Source organism: Coregonus lavaretus (assembly GCF_964263955.1).
Source record: "Coregonus lavaretus genome assembly, chromosome: 4".
Lineage (NCBI taxonomy): Eukaryota > Metazoa > Chordata > Actinopteri > Salmoniformes > Salmonidae > Coregonus > Coregonus lavaretus.
Window position 1 is genome coordinate 3,143,015 of NC_139991.1, and position 19,191 is coordinate 3,162,205.

At 47.0% G+C, this 19,191-nt stretch overlaps 1 protein-coding gene across 1 annotated transcript in view; it reads left to right on the forward strand.

Moving 5' to 3' along the window:
* Positions 1–1,133: 1,133 nt before the first annotated feature.
* The window catches only part of LOC311128546 (amyloid-beta A4 precursor protein-binding family A member 2-like), a gene marked incomplete at its 5' end in the record, with an annotated part of 50,221 nt that continues 32,163 nt past the window's right edge, over positions 1,134–19,191 (forward strand). Inside the window, 2 exons of the mRNA XM_084160734.1 lie at positions 1,134–2,552; positions 4,340–4,420. Of these exons, the coding sequence (XP_084016860.1) occupies positions 1,134–2,552; positions 4,340–4,420 (1,500 nt within the window). The remainder of the gene's footprint in view (positions 2,553–4,339; positions 4,421–19,191) is intronic.

Consider the following 19,191-nt stretch of genomic DNA (forward strand, 5'->3'; position numbering starts at 1 on the left):
AGTTCTGAACCTATATACATTTTACGGACACAGTATATTTTATGTTAGTTAGCTTGTTATTTTTCGTCCCACCCTTCAGCTCCAAACAACCCCTCCCATCTATCTCTGAACACCATCCAGTTTTGATTTCTATCTGCCATATATTTTTCAACTTTGCTATGGTGTTTCACAAAAGTTCTGAACCTTTATTTTCTCATAATTTCTAAAGATTGTAAATTAAAGATAGACATTTTTGTTAAGAGTATTATTACATTATTTATCGATTGACTATGACTTTTCAAATCAACCAGCAGTGCTATTTGCAGTGTTAGCTCCAGGTAAATGTTGCAATTCTTCAGCCATTCCTGAACCTGTGACCAAAACAAAGCTACGTATGGACAGTACCAAAACGAATCATCTAATGATTCTGTCTCTTCACAGCAAAATATGCAGAGCTGGGATGGTTGTATCCCCCATTTATATAACATTCTATTGGTTGCAAGAATTTTGTATAATAATTTAAATAGAAAAACTCAAAGTTTTGAATCCCGCGTCATTTTGTGTATCAGTTCATAATCCATGTGCCATGGAATCGGAACATCAACAATCTCTTCCCAACTATTTTGCAATCTATATGGCACAGCTGTCAATTTTTGGTCCTTAAATGAAACTGCTATACTTTTTTATTTATCACAATTTTCTTTAACCAACTTTGATCTTTAATGCAGGGCCGACAGACAAGTTCCTTACTTTCTCCTCCTTCCACTTGCCTATTCAATTTTTGCAGTAATGCTGCAATTAGTTGGTTGTAATTTTGGGTAGAGCGGTGGTTAAAAGCACTGGTTCCCTCACTATGTCTTTCTGTTGTGATGAGGAAAAGCTAAACATCCTTTCCTTCCTAGCTGTCAGTCATAGTGCATCTCTAATTGGCCCGAACAGGTTTTCACAGTAGGACAACACAGTGGTCACTGTGTCTAAAAGGCTCACTCACTGGGGGAGGGGGGCTGCATAACACTTACAAAACTGTATCTTTATAGCCTTCCTGCACTGTATTTCATTAAATGTTATTTGTGATGGTTGTACTGTGGCAGTATAGCTCTAATGGTGTGGTTCTGTCTTTCTGCCTTCTGTAGGACTGAGGACAGTTGAGATGCATGGCCTGTAAGCAGCCAGCGCCAGCGATGGCTCACAGGAAGAGGCCAGGGACTAGTGGCTCCAGCTGCAGCATGGTGGAGCCCCCCGCCCGGCCGCCCTGCCCCGCCGCCTACCCCCCAGAGCAGCACAGCCAGGACCATGAGGAGGGGCCTGGGGAGGGGGAGGAGGAGGAGGAGGAGGTCCACTACTGCCGCCAGCAGGGCCTGAAGCCAGAGCTGACGGACAGCCGGCCGCCCACACCTACTACACCGGAGCCGGAACACGAGCATGAACACAGCCATGACCACGATCACCCAGACTGCCAGGACCATGATGACCACAGTCACAGCGACGACCATGCAGAGTGCCATGGCCACGACCACGAGCATGCAGACTGTCATGGTCACGATCACGGTCACAGTCACGACGATGTAGACTGCCATGACCACGACCATGGCCATGTCCAGAGTCACATCAATGACCACGACCATGCAGGCTGCCAAGGCCACCACGCTGACAGCCTGGACGGAGACTCCAGCTCTGACTATGTAAACAACACCTCAGAGGAGGAGGACTATGATGAAGGTCTGCCGGAGGAGGACGAGGGCGTCACCTACTACATCCGCTATTGCCCTGAGGATGACAGCTACCTGGAGGGCAGCATGGACTGCAATGAGGCAGAGGCTGACTATACCGCCAGCACCGTGCAGCACGTCCGGGCTGAGCCGCCGGCCGACACAGACGAGTGCCAGGAGGCGGTGGAGGAGTGGGTGGAGGGAGAAGGTGGGGTGGAGGTGGGAGAGGTGCGCTGTGAGGTGGTGGAGCAGGACCCAGATGAACAGATCTACGACGGGCGGCCGGAGCCCATCCTGGACCACCACCCTCACCCCGCCGCTGTCCTGCATGAGTCCCCCGCACCCACAGAGGAGGAAGAAGAGGAGGGGGAAGAGTACCTTCCTAACGATGAGGAGGAGGTAGAGGAGGAGAGAGCTGGGGTTGGCTACACTGGGGACTGCTATGCGCCGGAGGAGGACAATGGGAACTCTGTGGTTCACGTACCGCGGTCTCCATACCGTGGCCGTAAGGTGGTAGTGGAGGGGGAGACGGGGGAGGAGACAGGGGAGGAGACGGGGGAGGAGGACATTGACCAGATAGTGGCAGAGATCAAGATGAGTATGAGCATGGGTAGCCTGAGCAGTGGTGGTACTGACCAGAGCCCTGAGGAGCTGGTGCAAGACAGTGCACCCAGTGATTACCACCCTCCTGAGGCCCATGCCAAGCCTGAGCCTGCCCCCTACACCCCAACCCCACACCGCCACGACAGCAGACCCAAGTCCCTCAACCTCCCCTCCACACGACACAACAACCCTGATCTCCAGAGGGGCTTCAAGGTTCGCTCCCGCACCCCTGAGGAGCGACAGCGGTGGGCTCAAGAACAGGTGAGAGGGAGAGGCCATTTTGATGGGTATTTTATACACACGCTCATTGAATCTACTCTATTGAAATGATGTGAATGAAAAGTCAGGCATACAGTTTAGGTGATGAGAAGGTTGTCAGAATATAAATCCAACGTTTAATCTCTCTTCCACATTTTACAGGGAGATCAAGGGCTGAGTGATCAAAGTTATTTAATTACTTAATTTTTCCGATTCAAACACTAATCTCCTGGATAAACATGACTTGGGTTTTTAATCGTCTAGATTTTGGGGCATTTACCAAAGTATCCATTTTAAAAGGACTAAACCAACCCTCAGGGAGAGATCTGTATAGAGTAACGTTATACATTAAAGGTCAAATCGGGGCTGCTTATATTTGTCCTGTTTCACACTTGTACAAGTGTGTAACCTGTACAGTGTGTGGTGAAATGGAAATGTTTTTTTTTGCATATCCCACTCCCCCTGAGACACCCTCGGAGAGTGGGGTCACGGCATGTGTTTAATACACAAGATGTACGGTCAGGTTATGTTCAGATTCTGGAGCAGACCTATGCCATTGGAACTGATTAAAACAAGATTTGTGATAGGGAGGTATTTATTATGTGTGAGGTGGTTGACAGGCAGGTTATTGCATTGTAGCTATAGTGTAGCTAGTGAGACCCTTCCCTTCCCCCAGCTGGAGACCCATCCCCCAGCCACAGCCAGACACCTTGAGCTCCCCTCTCCATCTCCCACGCCCACTGCCCTCATTCAGATCCAGCCTGTTCTTGTATTCCACACACACACACACACACACACACACACACACACACACACACACACACACACAGCCTATTCCTGTCCTCCCCCCAAGCCGCTCTCTGAGTCCTACCATGCTCGCCCCCAGCCCAGCCAGATGGTGAGGTGAGGGGAGAGCCTATGTGTGCCCTGCGGTATGGGACGGTAGCATGCTGATGCACACCTGCTCCATTGTGTGGATGTGTGTTATGCATAACAGTGTGTATGGTTGTCTGTGTGTGTTCTCTTTACTGTGTTGTTGGAGAGAAGTGGGACAGGCCACATAACTGGATGATATTGGAAGCAAGCACATATTGTGCAGAACAGTCACTGACAACCAAAATAAAAAATATACTGCCCAGGTTATATTCGATGACTTTGTGATTTTACGCAGCAGTTGTTAATTTTTTGCAAAATGCTTTCAGCGTTCAGGTACTGTGTTCGTCTCACTGAAGTGTTTGAAAACATCAGATTCAGGCTGGATACTTCCTCCTTCCTCAGGGCAGAGATTTGTTTAATCCTATCAAACAACAAATGGATATGATTATTAATTAATTACTGTTTGCTCAAGCTGATGTGTAGATGTTGAATACTAATCAGGATTTATGATTGTGCTGTTGCTGTAAATAGAAGGATTGTTGAATTATGTTAATATGAATTTAGAGCAATTTCATAATCTTTAATTTCATAATCTTTATCATGCTTTGCAAAGTAAATGTGAACTGTCATGACTATAGCGGTACTCAAAACACCATTATGTTGTGTGTAATTCAGAGAAAAACGTGTTACTGAACTCAATTCATGTCTAATAATAGCATGACCGTATTTTTTTTTCATTACACCTACTCTCTTTTCTCCGACCCATAGAGAACTGTACCGGACTGTATTACTAATGTATGTTAGCTGTAGCTCCCTAAGGGACCGGCCCTTTTTTCTACTGTCTGCTTGGAAATGTACTGTTAACTCTCTGTTGCCCGCTGGTCCCTGTTTAACCCCTGGTTTAACCCCCACAGATGACCAACGGTGCAGAGCAGCCCAGGAAACAGCAGCGCTCTGACCTCAACGTGCCGCTGGAGAACAACAATGTCCCGGAGGTAAACTGTCTCTTTCTGGACCTGGCTCGTCTGAGGCAGCAGTCCAAACTCATTGTGACAGATGATATTATGTGGAATACATAACAGTAGGATTACCGTCCTGTGCTTGCCTTCAGAGCCCGTGTCATGGGTGTGAAGGGATTTTCTTCTGATTATTATCATACAGATTATTTATCATCAAATCAAATCAAGCTTTATTTATACAGCACATTTCAGACATGGAATGCAACACAATGTGCTTTACAGGAAAAAACAAATAAAAAACAATACAAATAAAAGCTGAAATATGTAATACACAACAAACATAAGATACATAACAAAATAACAAACTGAACAACTAAAAAGCACCCTAAGGAAAAGCAAAGCTAAAAAGATGTGTTTTAAGATCTCTTTTAAATATGTCCACAGTTTCGGCCCCCCTCAGGTTCTCTGGCAGGCTGTTCCAGAGGCTGGGGGCATAATAACTAAAGGCTGCCTCACCATACCTCTTGGTCCTAGGCTTTGGGATAGTTAAAAGGCCAGTCCCAGAGGATTTATGAGAATCAATTAACTGTGTTTATGAATTAATGAAGTCCCTGTCTCCAGCTAACACAGTGTGGTTATCCAGTTTGCTTAAGGAAATCACCACTGTGTTATTAATGTGGACATTTCTCTCAGGGACATTCTGTACAATGCTGCTATCCTCCTCCCCCACTTCCATTGCTCTGAAAGGAAGGGAATTGGCTGTGCCCTTTTTGACTCAGCAGTCAAACCACTGTTGGGAGCAACCACTGTTGGAGCAGCAAGCTGTGTGTTACATCAGGGAAAACCACTCAACCTTGATCTGACTGTTGAAATGACGCTCAGAGACACAGCCCTTTCTGCTCTGAACAACCTCCATAAGAGCCCTCTCCTCTGCCCACCCAGCGACTTGACTTATTATCCTAACATGGTTTTGTCCAGCCAGGCTTTCATTCACACGACAGCACTAAGCCTGGAGAGCACAGCCGAACTGCAGAGCGAGGCACATCTTCACTTTAAAGGTCGTCTAGTATGATACGGAAGCATTTAAGTATCGGCAAAGCAACAGCTGGGTGTATATTTGCGGGAGGCCACTATAGCATAAGTGTACCAACACATACTAGGATGTTGTTTCCCTTTAAGTTATCAAGTGGATTGACAGTGCTCCTGGGCCTTCCTCACAGACTGTAATGAACGGCCACTCATATTTCAGCCTGGACCCTCCATTTGAGTGGCATGTCTTTCAAGTGATGGCCATAACTCAGAGTGCTTTAATGTGTGGCTGTCTCAGAGAGGTGTTTAACAAAGTAAGAGCCACATCTCTGCCCCCTCACCGACCGTACGACTGTGCCATCGACCTCCTCCCTGGAACAGCCCCTCCAAAGGGTCGTCTTTATTCGTTGTCTGCTCCTGAAAGAAAGTCCATGGAGGACTACATCAATGGCTCTCTGTCCGCAGGATTAATCCGTTCATCTTCATCTCCTGCTGGTGCTGGCTTCTTCTTTGTGGGGAAGAAGGACGGATCTCTTCGCCCCTGCATCGACTACAGGGGACTCAACGACATCACAGTGAAGAACCGTTACCCTCTGCCTCTGCTCACCTCTGCTTTTGAGTTGCTCCAGGGAGCCACTGTTTTTACCAAGTTGGATCTCAGAAACGCTTACCACCTAGTGCGGATCCGGGAGGGAGATGAATGGAAAACCGCATTCAATACACCAACAGGCCACTACGAGTATCTGGTTATGCCTTTTGGCCTCACCAATGCTCCTGCTGTGTTCCAGGCTCTAGTGAATGATGTACTGCGGGACATGTTAAACAAGTTTGTCTTCGTTTACCTGGATGACATCTTAATCTACTCCAGAAACCTGTCTGAACACACCCGCCATGTCCAGCAAGTCCTTCATCGTCTTCTGGAGAATTCCCTCTACGCCAAGGCAGAGAAATGTGAGTTTCACGTCAAGACAGTGGCCTTCCTGGGGTACATAGTGGCAGAGGGAAGTATCCAAATGGATCCTGCCAAAGTATCAGCAGTCACTTCATGGCCAGTTCCGGAGAACAGAAAGAAGCTGCAACAGTTTCTGGGGTTTGCTAACTTCTATAGAAAGTTTATCCGGAACTACAGTACCGTTGCTGCCCCTCTCACTGCTCTAACCAGCACCAAGCAACCCTTCACCTGGACCCCAGCAGCCGACAAAGCCTTCAGTACCCTCAAGGTGAGGTTCACCTCCGCTCCCATCCTCCAGATGCCTGATGTGGACCGGCAATTCATTGTGGAGGTGGACGCCTCGGATGTGGGAGTTGGTGCTGTGATTTCTCAGTGGGCTGCGGAGGATAGGAAGCTCCATCCCTGTGCCTTTTTCTCACGTCGGTTGTCCCCCTCTGAGTGCAATTACGACATAGGGAACCGTGAGCTGCTGGCTGTGAAGCTTGCCTTGGAGGAGTGGCGTCACTGGCTGGAGGGGTCCACCATTCCATTTCTCGTTTGGACCGATCATAAGAACTTGGAGTACATCCGCACGGCCAAACGGTTGAACCCCAGGCAGTCCCGCTGGGCCCTGTTCTTCACCAGGTTTAATTTCACTCTGTCATACCGGCCTGGATCACGCAACACCAAGCCAGACGCCCTCTCCCGTCAATTCCAGAAGGATGACACCCCCTCCAAGGACCCAGTGTCGATTCTGCCAAGTCCCTGCATCGTTGCAGCTCTGACCTGGGCTGTTGAGGAACAGGTGCTGGAGGCTCTCCGTAACCAGCCAGGTCCCAGCACTTGCCCAGCTGACCGCCTTTTTGTCCCCGAAGACCTGAGGTCCCAGGTCGTTCAGTGGGGACATGACTCCCGCCTAGCTTGTCACCCTGGCTCCACCCGCACTTACAACCTGCTCGCCCAGAGGTTCTGGTGGCCCTCTCTGAGAAAGGATGTACGGGAATTCGTCCAAGCCTGCCCCATCTGCAACCAACACAAGTCGTCCTGCCAGCCCCCAGCCGGATTGCTGCAGCCCCTGCCTGTGCCCAGACGTCCCTGGTCTCACATCGCCCTTGACTTTGTCACGGGGCTGCCCCCTTCAAGTGGCATGACCGTCATTCTCACCATTGTTGACCGTTTCAGCAAGATGGCACACTTCATTCCCCTCCCCAAGCTCCCAACCGCCAAGGAGACCGCCCAGGTGGTCCTGGAACACGTCTTCCGGATCCACGGACTGCCAAAGGATGTAGTTTCTGACCGTGGTCCACAATTCTCCTCCGCTTTTTGGAAGGAGTTCTGTCACCTGCTGGGAGCCACAGTCAGTCTGACTTCCGGATTCCATCCCCAATCCAATGGGCAGTCAGAGCGGGCTAATCAGGAGCTCGAGAAGGCACTGCGATGCATGACTTCACGCAACCCCCACTCCTGGTCGCAGCAATTGACATGGGTGGAGTACGCACACAATTCTCTGACCTGCTCTGCCATCGGTATGTCCCCTTTCCAATGTGTTTATGGATACCAGCCTCCTCTATTTGCCAGCCAGGAAGAGGAGGTTACTTGCCCATCTGCACTTGCTTTTGCCCGTCGATGTCGCCGCACCTGGTCACAAGCCCGAGCCACACTCCTCAGATCCGTTGCCAGCTACACTACAAGGGCCAACCGTCGAAGAATTCCTGCTCCCACCTACCATGTTGGTCAAAGGGTGTGGTTATCATCGAAGAACCTGCCACTCAGGGTGGAGTCGCAGAAGCTGGCACCTCGGTTCATTGGCCCATTCCCTATCATAAGAGTGATTAGCCCAACTGCTGTCCGGCTCCAACTGCCTAATTCCCTGAGGGTGCACCCCACTTTCCATGTGTCTAAGATTAAGCCCATCCATGAGAGTCCGCTGGTCCCTGCGGCGCCTTGTCCTCCTCCTCCACGGCTCGTCGATGGTGGTCTGGTTTACACCGTCCGCCGCCTGCTTCGGTCCAGACGGAGGGGTAGGGGTCTCCAGTACCTCATTGACTGGGAGGGCTATGGACCTGAGGAAAGGACCTGGGTGCCAGCTAGTCGGATTGTGGATAGGACTCTCATCACCGCTTTCCACCAACGGCATCCTGATCAACCTGCAATCCGTAGGGGCCGCCCCAGAGGGGTCCCTAACCGTCCTGCCCGCTCGGCTTCCTGTCCTGTGCCTGATCCGGTCTCGGGACCTGTCCCATCTCCCGACCACGGCCCTCCGGCTTCCTCCGAGGATGAGGAGGTTCACTCGGACCGTTCGGAGGAGTTCTAGCCCTCCTCCGGCTCCCCTCCTCCCGCCCGGCGTGGTGTTGCTCTTGGGACTTCTGGGGCCGTCCCTTGGGGGGGGGGTTCTGTCATGAGCCTCTCACTCCACCGGGTTACCACCTTAATTTTCTTCCACTCTGCTCACCACTCTCTCTACTCAGCCTAACTAGCTCCACCTGTCCCTGCTCTGCTCTGCTCTAATTACTCTGCCAGCTGCGCTGCATTACCCACTACCTCTCCCAGTATTTAAGGCCCTGTCTTTCAGCTCTCCGGTGTCAGATCGTCTGCAAAGCTCACACCCGGAACCTGTTTGCTCGCGCTTCTGGCTCACCCTGGTTTTGTGACCCCGGACCTGCCTGATTTTTGGATACTCTTCTGCCCCAGGAGATCCAGACCTGCTTCTGCCATAACGACTCCTGACTACTCTTCAATCCCGGTAACTCTGACCAGCCTTCTGCCTTGCTACTACGTATTTTGGATTTCCCTTGAACTGTACTGCTGCCTTGTTTCATTCCGCCCTGTTGTGTCTGTGTCTCCCCCCCCCAGGACTTCTGGACCACCCACCACCGGCTTCTTAGGACGCATCGCTACCACTGGGGGGGGCACAGACCCAGCACATTGGACGGGATCCCTGTTACCCCTGGAGCCTTCATTCACTCCCTACTTCCCTTTTCCCTTAAGTTTTAATAAACTTTCTGGTGTGACGCAATTGTGGTCCTCTGGTCGTCTGTCTGAACCGTGACAAGTTATGATGAAGCTAGTTCAAGTTTTAGCTAATTCAAAAGAAATTATCTTATCAAGAACTGTCATCTCTTTAAAACCTTTTTAGTTAACTAATTAGTGCTTTAATTAGTCCTCTGTAGCTCAATTGGTAGAGCATGGCGCTTGTAACTGATTGATTGTGACCACCCATACGTAAAAATGTATGCACACATGACTGTAAGTCGCTTTGGATAAAAGTGTCTGCTAAATGGCATATTATTATTATTATTATCAATTAATCCCATATACTAAAATATATATCAGTACAAAAAAAAAAATGTACTGTCCAAAATAGATCTAAATAATTAACTGTCAAGTACAACAACTAGAAATGTAGACCCTATGATTACATACTTACATAAAACAAAATACTGAAATCTCAACTATAAGGATAGTTAAGACTTGACAGAGCTCATAAAATGTGACTATCATAACTAGTCAATCATCATCAACTCGATTTTTTCTACTCTTATCTTACTGATTGTGTAATTGTTGTATTATTGTACCAGTTGTTCTCTACAGTTGAGTAAAACCTAACCCAAAATGTTTTTGCAGCGTCCTGCACTGAGTTGTTTTCCCCTCTGCAGTTCAATAACGCTCATGTCAGTAATACACCAGTGAATTAAGAGGTTAACCTTTATACAGCCGTGTCAACTTCTCTCTGCTGTGAAATTGCCTGTGGTGGAGAGAGTGTGTGTGTGTGTGTGTCTGTGTGTGTGTGTGTGTGTGCGTGTGTGTGTGTGTGCGTGTGTCTGTGTGTGTGTGTATGTCTGTGTGTGTGTGTGAAAGCCCCGAGGGTGAGTGACCCTTGACCAGGCTAAAACCATTCCTCTGCATCCTTCTCCTCATCACTTTCCCCTGAGTTCCCAACACCATGCCAGGTCTTTTCTCCGTCTCTACTGCTCCATGCAGTATGCCTGCATCCCAAATGGCACCCTATTTCTGCATCCTAAAGAGCACCATTTGGGATGCAACCTACGAATAGCCTATCTGGGTTGTCTTTCATAATCCTGACCTGAGGAAGACCTGAGTGGTCAGAATTATAATAAATTAAATGGGAGCATAGAATGTAGTGTGCAGTCTCTTTTCACCTTTTATGAATTTGTTCTAATATCAAGCACCTGATCAGAGGCAATGGATGTGCGTATGTCATCTTTTCCTATCCTTCATTCCTTTTATAACATAAAATGAGATATGCACATTGTTTAGTATTCTATTCTGTCTGCTAGTCAACTCAGTTATGTGTCTAGTATACTGCATTGAAACCAGCCTCATACTATTTACTGGCTATGGCAACTCATTGCTTTGCATTGCGACTGGGGACGGCGTGGGTTTCTGAACTGCATGATGAGTGGGCTCAGGCGCTATATCTCGCCTGTCAATCATTGATCCACGTAACACAGTGTAAGATACAGCGTAAGCTCCCCCCTCCATCCCTGCTCTCTTTACCCACATGTTCCCTACGGGGTTAAACCAAACGCTGACAGACAGTGTGATTACCCCACCCAGTGTGAAGCACTGAGACCCAGTGTACACCTCTATTGACAGTGTTAACCCTTTCCACATGACAAACACACATGGCTCGACACGTCCCTCTACGTCGAGTTAACGCCTGCCTCGAGAGCAGTAATCCTGGATAGAACAGCTGTTTCTTCCCTGTCCAACTCTAACTGCACAGGCTGCGTCCCAAATGGCACCCTATCCCCATATAGTGCACTACTTTTGACCAGGGCACGGTTTCCCAAAAGCATCTTAAGGCTAAGTCCATCATTAGAATCTCCGAGCTGTTTCCCAAAACCAAATCATTAGTAAAGTTGCACTTGAAAACGCTCGTTATTTACCGACTGCCTCAGATCACATCTAAGTGTGTCGTTAGATGTTTTTTTGCTCTTCCGCGTCACTTTATACACAGAAGATCTCACAGAATCAAAGATGTTTATCTGTCTCTCTGTGATCGCTGATAAATTCAGAATTGTTTTTACATTACATTTTTGTCATTTAGCAGACGCTCTTATCCAGAGCGACTTACAGGAGCAATTAGGGTTAAGTGCCTTGCTTAAGGGCACATTGACAGATTTTTCACCTAGTCAACTCGGGGATTAGAACCAGCAACCTTTTGGTTACTGGCACAATGCTCTTACCCACTAAGCTACCTGCCGCATAGAGAACGAAGTTGACTACAAATAGGCCTACAAAGTTGCCAATGTCTTCAAAATTGGTACAAATCTAGGGGAAGACTATGATCCCTTATTGATGTCACTTGTTAAATCCACTTAAATCAGTGGAGATGAAGGGGAGGAGACAGGTTAAAGAAGGATTTTTAAGCCTTGAGACAATTGAGACATGGATTGTGTATGTGTGCCATTCAGAGGGTGAATGGGCAAGACAAAATATTTAAGTGCCATTGAACAGGGTATGGTAGTAGGTGCCAGGTGCACCGGTTTGAGTGTGTCAAGAACTGCAACACTGTTGGGTTTTCACGCTCAACAGTTTCCCGTGTGTATCAAGAATGGTCCACCACGCAAAGGACATCCACCCAACGTGACACAACTGTGGGAAGCATTGGAGTCAACATGGGCCAGCATCCCTGTAGAACGCTTTCAACACCTTATAGAGCCCATGCCCCAACGAATTGAGGCTGTTCAGAGGGCAAAAGGAGGTGCAACTCAATAGTAGGAAGGTGTTCCTAATTTTTGTACACTCATTGTATTTCAATCATATTGAGATACATTTCATGTTAATTCAATTAAGTTCTATTTAGCTAATTCTAGGCTACGGTCTGAAATGTCTGCCTCAATACATTTGATGATGTGTAACAACATGTGTACAATGTGCAAAATCCTGATATTAGTGCATTTCATACTTACACACATCAGAATAAGCCACCTCGATATTTGTAGAGAGTGGGTTGCAACAATAATATCTCTCTAGAAGCTGATCTGTCATCAGTATTGTGGAATAATTATGTTAAGGTTCGATTTAGGAGAAAGCTGATCCAAGAGCAGCGCTGCTTTTCTTTTCGATCAGTATCCAAACATGCCTCAACGACGCACTTAGCGAACTTTCTCTCTGCGTAATGTTTTGGGAAATGCATGTTTCATTCGGCCTTGTAGGAATGATTTATTGTTAAAACACTCGTAAGCCTAAATTCCATCACTATTGGGACAGAACCATAGTGTTGTGATTCCCAGTTGGACATTTTGACCCCACAGTTGACCCCTGCCTAAGTCTGTCTGCATGTGTAATAGCGGAGTGTGGAGGGAGAAGATTAGAGGCCTAATCCAACCGCTGTTTTATCATCCTACTGCCATGGCTCTGTCACCATTCCTCACATACGATAGGGAGAATCACTAAATAATAAGAAAATACACAAAACAAAGCTTGTCTTCTAAAATAGATACTGTATTGCAGCCTCAGCAGGCAGCCACATTCAATGGGACTTCCTGATCCTGTAAAATATCAAGTGCAGAGTGCTGCAGAGCTTCCTAGGGCCTGATATTTGCAAATTGGTGACATTTGTGATGGAAAGTTTGTAATGACAGTGTCATATGTGTTTTCACCAGTAGAAATGATACAGAACATAGAATATATTTATAAAAGTAAACTACAAAGTAGGCCTACAGTACACAAAGAGTTTCAACACATACATTTGACAAATTCAATTGATGAGCTGTCACGTTCGTTGAATGACGCGTCAGACCAAGGCGCAGCGTGATATACGTACATGTTTATTTACTGATAAACACCCCGACAAAACAACAAATGAAACGAAACGTGCAGTCCAAGGTAGCACACACAACATACCTTACACGGAACAAGATCCCACAACTAGACAGTGCCAATAGGCTGCCTAAGTATGGTCCCCAATCAGAGACAACGAGCGACAGCTGCCTCTGATTGGGAACCACACCGGCCAACATAGATCCACACATACTAGAACACAAACATAGAAAAAACACAACAAGGAAAATACACACCCTGACTCAACATATAAGCGTCCCCTGAGTCAGGGCGTGACAGTACCCCCCCCCCCAAAGGTGCGGACTCCGACCGCACAACATAAACATAACAGGGTAGGGGCCGGGTGGGCATTCCGCCTCGGAGGCGGATCCGGCTCGGGGCGTGACGACCTCTCACTCTCCGCCTCCCTGTTGCGCCCCTGGTCTGGTCTGGACCTCGGCGCGCTACTTCCCCTCTCCTTCCTCCCACAATACGCCAGGCCCTGTCTGGACCCTGGTGTGGGAGACCCCGAACCTGGAGAGGGGCTGACGTCATGGTCTGGACTGGAGCCGCTGACCGGAGCTGGACTGGGCACCGGTGGAGCGGACTGCTCTGGCTCCGGATTGGAGCCGCTGACCGGAGCTGGATCAGGCACCGGTGGAGCGGACTGCTCTGGCTCCGGAGTGGAGCCGCTGACCGGAGCTTGACTGGACCCCGGTGGAGCGGACTGCTCTAGCTCCGGAGTGGAGCAGCTGACCGGAGCTGGATCAGGCACCGTTGGAGCGGACTGCTCTAGCTCCGGAGTGGAGCAGCTGACCGGAGCTGGATCTGGCACCGGTGGAGCGGACTGTATAAAATAGTATACCTGCCAGTCCAGTCATCAGGACCATCAGACGACAGAAAAGCCTATGCATCCAAGCAACCCGAAGGAAGCCAGAATTTATTCAGCAACTATCCATTAGACTCTAACTCTCTCTCCCTCTCTCTCATTCTCTCTCTATCTGCCTTTCCACAGACAATTTCAATTCAACATTTAATACATCTTACTAGCGGGACATCCATTAAAGACAAGTGCATGAATTAGAAAAGACACAGCACAAACATGTAATTTCATTCTTCATCCTTCATTCCAATCCAATCTAAAAACACCACTGTATACGGTTATCTATTTAACCAAAGAGTAGTTTATGATTTTATGTATCTCCCTCCACCTTGAAGGCCCGGCTCTGGCGTGATATACCGTCAATTGAGAAGCGTGTAAGAAATGGTCATGCTTTCCTAAATGAAATTAGAAACAAAGCGAGAAGAAATGGCCTGAGATGGGAGAATGGCTAGTGAGATTTAATTGGCTGTGTAATGGACATAGTGACAGAGGAAAGGGGCGGGGCTTGGGGGATAGGCAGGCTGTAAATAATCACTGAATGAGCGCTCATACAACTGAGACAGATCTGATGCACTCTTCTTCAGAGACGAGGGACGGTATACTGTATCTCCTGTTACACACACGGACATGTACACATGCACGTATGCGGTACACACATGCGTGCACGCGTATGGCATACTGTACGTGTGCACACACACACACACGTCAATACAAAACCTATTGTAAACCAATACACCATGACTACCTGTCACCTTGTACCATCTGATATGTTCACAGAGAAAGTCATTGGTGGTAGGGTACTAATGCAGGTCAATAGTACTAACCTAAGAGCTTCCTTCTGTACCCTTAATGCTCCACCATTATACCATCATTCTGGTCGTGTGTTTAAGATAAGACTTTAATGCATGGCCGTCTATTACAGTGATAAAGTTCAAGGTTAAAGCAGTCCCGTTGAACATCCTGTGGCCTTGTGCAGTGTATGGATGCATCCCAAATAGCACCCTACTACCTATGTAGTGCACTTATTTTGAGCAGGGCCCATAGGGCTCTGGTGAAAAGTTGTTCACTATATAGGTAGTAGGGTGCTATTTGGGATGCAGACTGAGAGTGCTATCTGTTTAGAGGAGGCTCTGGGTGGAGGACTGAGATAACACATTCATCAACAGCAGTAATGATGACCCTTTAAATGTCAGCATGAACAGTACTGTACCACCGTGGTCTAAGAAAAATAAGATTTCCAGGTAATACGTTATTGTGCATTACATGGTACCAGTGTTGTAAAAATACTTTATAGTACAACTTAAGTCGTTTTTTGGGGTATCTGTACTTTACTTTACCTTAAATACCAGGGAAATACAGGTGGTAGTAAGAGTATAAAATAAAGTGTTACCTATTTCCACTATGATTTTTTGTCTTAGCTGTATCCTCACCACAAAGGGCTACTGCACATGCTCGCTACCTGTCCATGGATCCCCACCCCCCTACACCCATGCCCCTCCACCCATCCCCCCACCACCTCTCTACCCCCCACTTCTCTCGTTCATCAGGGTAACGACAAAAGTGTTCCCGTATAAGTAGTTTTTGGGGGTATCTGTACTTTACTTTATTATTTATATTTTTTACAACTTTTACTTTTACTCCACTACGTTCCTAAAGGTAATAATGTACTTTTTGCTACATACATTTTCCATGACAACCAAAAGTACTCCTTACATTTTGAATGCTTAGCAGGACAGGAAAATTGCCCAATTCACGCACTTATCAAGAGAACATCCCTGGTCCTTCCTACTGCCTCTGATCTGGCGGACTCACTGAACACAAATGCTTTGTTTGTAAATTATGTCTGAGTGTTGGTGTGTGCCCCATGGCTATCCGTAAATTTAAAAAACAAGAAAATCGTGCCGTCTGGTTTGTTTAATATAAGGAATTTGAAATGATTTATACTTTTACTTTTGATACTTAAGTATATTTTTGCAATTACATTTACTTTTGATACTTAAGTATATTTAAAAACAAATACTTTTAGACTTTTACTCAAGTAGTATTTTACTGGGTGTCTTTCACTTTTACTTGAGTCATTTTCTATAAAGGTATCGTTACGTTTACTCAAGTATGACAAATGGGTACTTTTCCCACCACTGAATAATAGCACCTGCTATGGTAGTGGCGCCGATGGCACAGAGTTGATGGTAGAGAGACATGACACACAATGAATCCCAAGCAAGTCATCATCTAAGCCTCGGCCCTTTCCCATTTCAATAATGCATTTCAAATGGCTCCGCTTAGTTCCTTCCTTTCCTTGGCAGAGGGAAAGTGTTGGAACAGCAGAAAAGTTTCCTAAGTGTCATTCAGCGGAGAGAGGGAGGGAAGGAGAGAAGGCACACCATGCTGACTTCTTGCTGACTTCTCCTTCTTACACCATGCTGACTTCTTCTTCTTACACCATGTTGACTTCTTCTTCTTACACCATGTTGACTTCTTCTTCTTACACCATGTTGACTTCTTCTTCTTACACCATGTTGACTTCTTCTTCTTACACCATGCTGACTTCTTCTTCTTACACCATGCTGACTTCTTCTTCTTACACCATGTTGACTTCTTCTTCTTACACCATGCTGACTTCTTCTTCTTACACCATGCTGACTTCTTCTTCTTACACCATGCTGACTTCTTCTTCTTACACCATGCTGACTTCTTCTTCTTACACCATGTTGACTTCTTCTTCTTACACCATGCTGACTTCTTCTTCTTACACCATGCTGACTTCTTCTTCTTACACCATGTTGACTTCTTCTTCTTACACCATGCTGACTTCTTCTTCTTACACCATGCTGACTTCTTCTTCTTACACCATGTTGACTTCTTCTTCTTACACCATGCTGACTTCTTCTTCTTACACCATGCTGACTTCTTCTTCTTACACCATGCTGACTTCTTCTTCTTACACCATGTTGACTTCTTCTTCTTACACCATGCTGAATTCTTCTTCTTCCCATCTTCTTCTTCCCTGGCTGTCTCTTTGGGTTATCACCCCATGATAAACCCCGTCAGCATGACCACTGTGGGTCTCTAGGTTAGCATCATTCTTCATTTGTCCACTTGTTCTCACCAGCCTGGTCTTACAAAAGCCCTCCGTCTCTTATGGATCAAATGTATTCTGGGTTCTCGGAGGACATGATTGGTTTGACTGACTTTGACCTTGGGTTTCATTGGTCAGACGTTTTGACCAGTCCTGCTGTCCAGTTCTATCTTGCCCATCTCAATCTTGTTCTTTCTCTCACCTATTCCCACTTCCACTCACTCACTCTCTCACTCTCTCTCTCTCCTTCTGTTTGTGGTGCATGTGTCACCTGACCAACACTGTCTCACTCACTCAGCATGAACTAATCAGCGCTCTCTCTGTGTGGCCCACCTTGTGTAGGAGAGGCGTGACACCTGCTCTGTTTGTCTGCTGCTCAGACCGCGACCTTCAGTGATGGGAACAGGGGTCCGACTGTCTGTCTGATTGATGGGGGGAGAGAGCGAGTGAAAAGAGGAAGAGAGATGGAGTGAACGGAAAAAGGGAAAGAGGGAGAGAGGGGGGCACGTCTGACAAGGGCCATCCGTCTAACTGTTACCTTGGGCTGAAGTGACCAGTCACACAGCCCCACACTGAGCTAGCTGTACCTCATCCAAATCATTGCATGCAGCTAGATAGGTATGTGTGAGTGCGTGCGTGCGTGTATGTGCTGGGAAACAGCAGCTAGTCTGCCCTGATAGCCCTGAGAGGCTGACTCTCTGCCTCATGGACTGGAATAGATCTCAACAACAGTACTGACATAACTTATCGAAACAGAGATACAGGACTTCTTATCACTGTAAAATAGCGCGAGAGAAACACACTATAATTGTAGACTCAATGACATCACCACCTCCTGTTGCTATCTGTCTGTTGTGTTGTTGTTGTCAGCCGTATGAGCTCCATGTTATCTCCAGAGAAGCTGCGTTTCTAACACTCCCCGCCCAGATGTAAGGCTGTCACCATCAGGAGGACGGACATCTGTCCCTGACACTGTCAGACACACATCTCACTGGGAGTGACGGTTGAGAGGCGCTGGCTAAGGACACGGCCTCCCTCGCTTCTCCTCCCTCCCCAACACCTCCCTCCATGTCCCAACGTTTGTCAGTCTGTCAGACCGATAGTCTGTCCCTCTGTCTGTCTGGGTGACCTCTCACACTAGAGTGACTACATCAGACTAGTAGGATCAGTGGTGTCAGTCCCCTCATTTGTCAGCATCACACTTTACATCCAAAACACATGCTGTATGTACATACGCCCACACACACCGCACACTCAGTTTTGCCAACAGTCTTCTCTTCCACAGCCCAAAACAAGCCTAATATAGCTGACTGGGTGGTTCCCCAGGACCAGTTTTGGATTTCTGTCAAACATAATTTGTCAGTGTTACAACTTGACTTTTTCAAATGGCTTCAGACAGCTTCTTAAGTACAACGAATTTGGTGGCACTGAGCAGCCCCACACAAAAAGAAACATGGCTCACTTCTCTGACCTACGATGGAAGCTAAGTGATTACAAGCATGCCAGCCAGCACTGTCTTCTGTAAATCAGATTTTGAAACAAGAAAGGGAATGTTAAATGATTTTTAGATGGTTAGCATTCATCTTGAAGGGCTACAATCACTATTTGGGAACTCGATAGATAATATTGCAACGTGGCGATAAAAGTAGAAAGCGTTTTCTATTTGCAGTCGAGAATCATCTTGTGATAGCAAAAACTTCAAAACCATTAACTAACACAGACGCGCCACTGTCTGTGTTTGTCTGCATCGTTGATACGCTCCCTTGGGTGTAACTTCTTGATGATAGGATCAATCAAATTATTAAAATAAACAGTGGTAGATCTGTCAGCTCGTGGAGTGCTTTACAACAAATTAAATTAGTATGACCAAAATACTGTGCAGTTGTTTAGTAATCAGGACCCATGATACAAATCAAATCTGTGCCACACTTTTAATTTGAATGTTGCTCATTAAGGGATAATTATAATTTAGAAATGTGCTCATGCAATGTTCATTTAAAGTGGCAGGGGTAATTCATAGGGTCATTGACTGTTTTCCTCAAGGCATTGGGAGCATATTATAAATCACCTTCTCGTTGGCTTCATTCAAAATAGTC